Source organism: Cyprinodon variegatus, unplaced genomic scaffold, assembly GCF_000732505.1.
Source record: "Cyprinodon variegatus isolate N-32 unplaced genomic scaffold, C_variegatus-1.0 Scaffold989, whole genome shotgun sequence".
NCBI lineage: Eukaryota > Metazoa > Chordata > Actinopteri > Cyprinodontiformes > Cyprinodontidae > Cyprinodon > Cyprinodon variegatus.
In genome coordinates this window covers 240,022-241,621 of record NW_015151442.1, presented here as the reverse complement: position 1 = coordinate 241,621, position 1,600 = coordinate 240,022, and the positions used below count along the sequence as shown (strand labels likewise).

General features: G+C 46.4%; 1 protein-coding gene across 2 annotated transcripts in view; it reads right to left on the bottom strand.

Moving 5' to 3' along the window:
- Nucleotides 1–434: 434 nt before the first annotated feature.
- The window catches only part of rhbdf2 (rhomboid 5 homolog 2 (Drosophila)), a 59,950-nt gene continuing 58,784 nt past the window's right edge, over nucleotides 435–1,600 (bottom strand). For both annotated transcript variants that reach the window (XM_015399114.1, XM_015399115.1), the window contains exon 17: nucleotides 435–1,358. In XM_015399114.1, coding sequence (XP_015254600.1) covers nucleotides 927–1,358 — 432 coding nt within the window. In that variant the 3' untranslated portion in view covers nucleotides 435–926. The remainder of the gene's footprint in view (nucleotides 1,359–1,600) is intronic.

Below are 1,600 nucleotides of genomic sequence, written 5' to 3'. Positions count from 1 at the left end.
CGGGGCCCTGATCCAGCACTAAAATGGTATCGGTGAGTACCAACCAATAGGGCATCGATACCATTTTTAGAGCCAATAGTTTCTTCAACTATTGTCACCCATTCCAGGTAGGCAATAAAAAGTTCTACTGGATTCATTTTGTTTTAGTCTTTTTCCTGCTTCAGCCATGATGGCAACTATTTTACATCCTAGTAGTATGCAGTTCACACACATCAGTTCCAAACAGATGATATCGGGTATCTGTATTGGGGCCAAAAATGGGATTGGCACAACACTACTTTCTACCGACTGATGACCGCAAATATAGCTGCCATTGTTCCAGGTGAAGAAAGGATTGGGTAGCTCCGCCCAACGTGCATCAGACCCACTTTTTCCACCGTGCAGCTAGAGCAGCTTCAGCCGTGCGTCAGAACTAAACTTGTACAGGGATCAAAAATGAAGCAGCATGTGTGTTTTTGCTGCTTCTGCTGCTTGCGGTCTGAACGTAGCTTTACCTTTGGACACCAGCAGAGCATCAATCATCCAATAGAGAAATAAAACAAACTGTATTTAAAGGACTAAGAAGAACAGCTCCCTGCTTTTGTAGTGTTGACACCAAATACTGTGAAAAAAGACGAACTTATAGGAAGGTGCTTGTTTGTTTAACATCTTTTAACAGTCAAATCCTCACCGAAGTGATTTTATTGCCTGGAGACTCAAAGGGACGACGACTGCCGGCCAGAGGTGCGGCCATCTTCTCTACTGATTCCAGGAGGTTTGGTTGGTGCTGAACAAATAAAAAACCCTGATCGTGCCTCCTCCCTGAGGACTGGAACGTCTGAACGAGTTTAACTGGGCAGACAGGAGAAGCTTCCAGTTTTATTTACAAGATAAAACTGATTGTCAGATGCTTAGACCTGGAAGCCAACTCTCTCACCACCGGGAGGTTAGTGCACCACGTCGTTGATGTTGTGGTCTATGTCATACTTTTCACAAAACTTGCTTGTGAAGGGCAGGCAGGTGAGATGCTCCAGCCAGTGGAGGTTAATGGGGTAAATATAAAACCAAACGATGAGAGAGGAGAAGAGCCCCACGTAGGCGAGCAACGAGACCACGATGAGGATCCGCTTGCGGTATTTGTCAAAGGTCCCGAAGGTGACGTAGGGCAGGAAGGCGAAGGAAAGCAGCAGGCCGCCGATGAAGCCGAAGATGTGGGCGATGTTGTCGATCCAAGGGAGAAGGCCGCACAGGAAGAGGAAGAACACGATGCCCAGGAGTTTGAGGAAAGCCTTCCATGGCTTTTCCAGCATCTGCCAACCTTGGAAAAGCTCAACGAAGAGGCAAGCGAGGAGTCCGAACTGGGAGCCGGCCGGACCCACCTGACGGGGAAACCATGAGGGAAGGGTTTAGGGAGATACAGGATTAGCATTTAGCAGCTTCTCTGACATCATACCATGGCTCTATCAAAAAACAAAGCACACACTTTGGTGTGATGATAGGGATCCTATTAGAACCAGACAGACATTTAAATCAGAAAAAACAAAGATGTTTAAAAAATATTCCGTTCACTATAGGAGAACTTCTTCCTTCCCTATAGTACCTTCAGCTACTACAGCTAGAA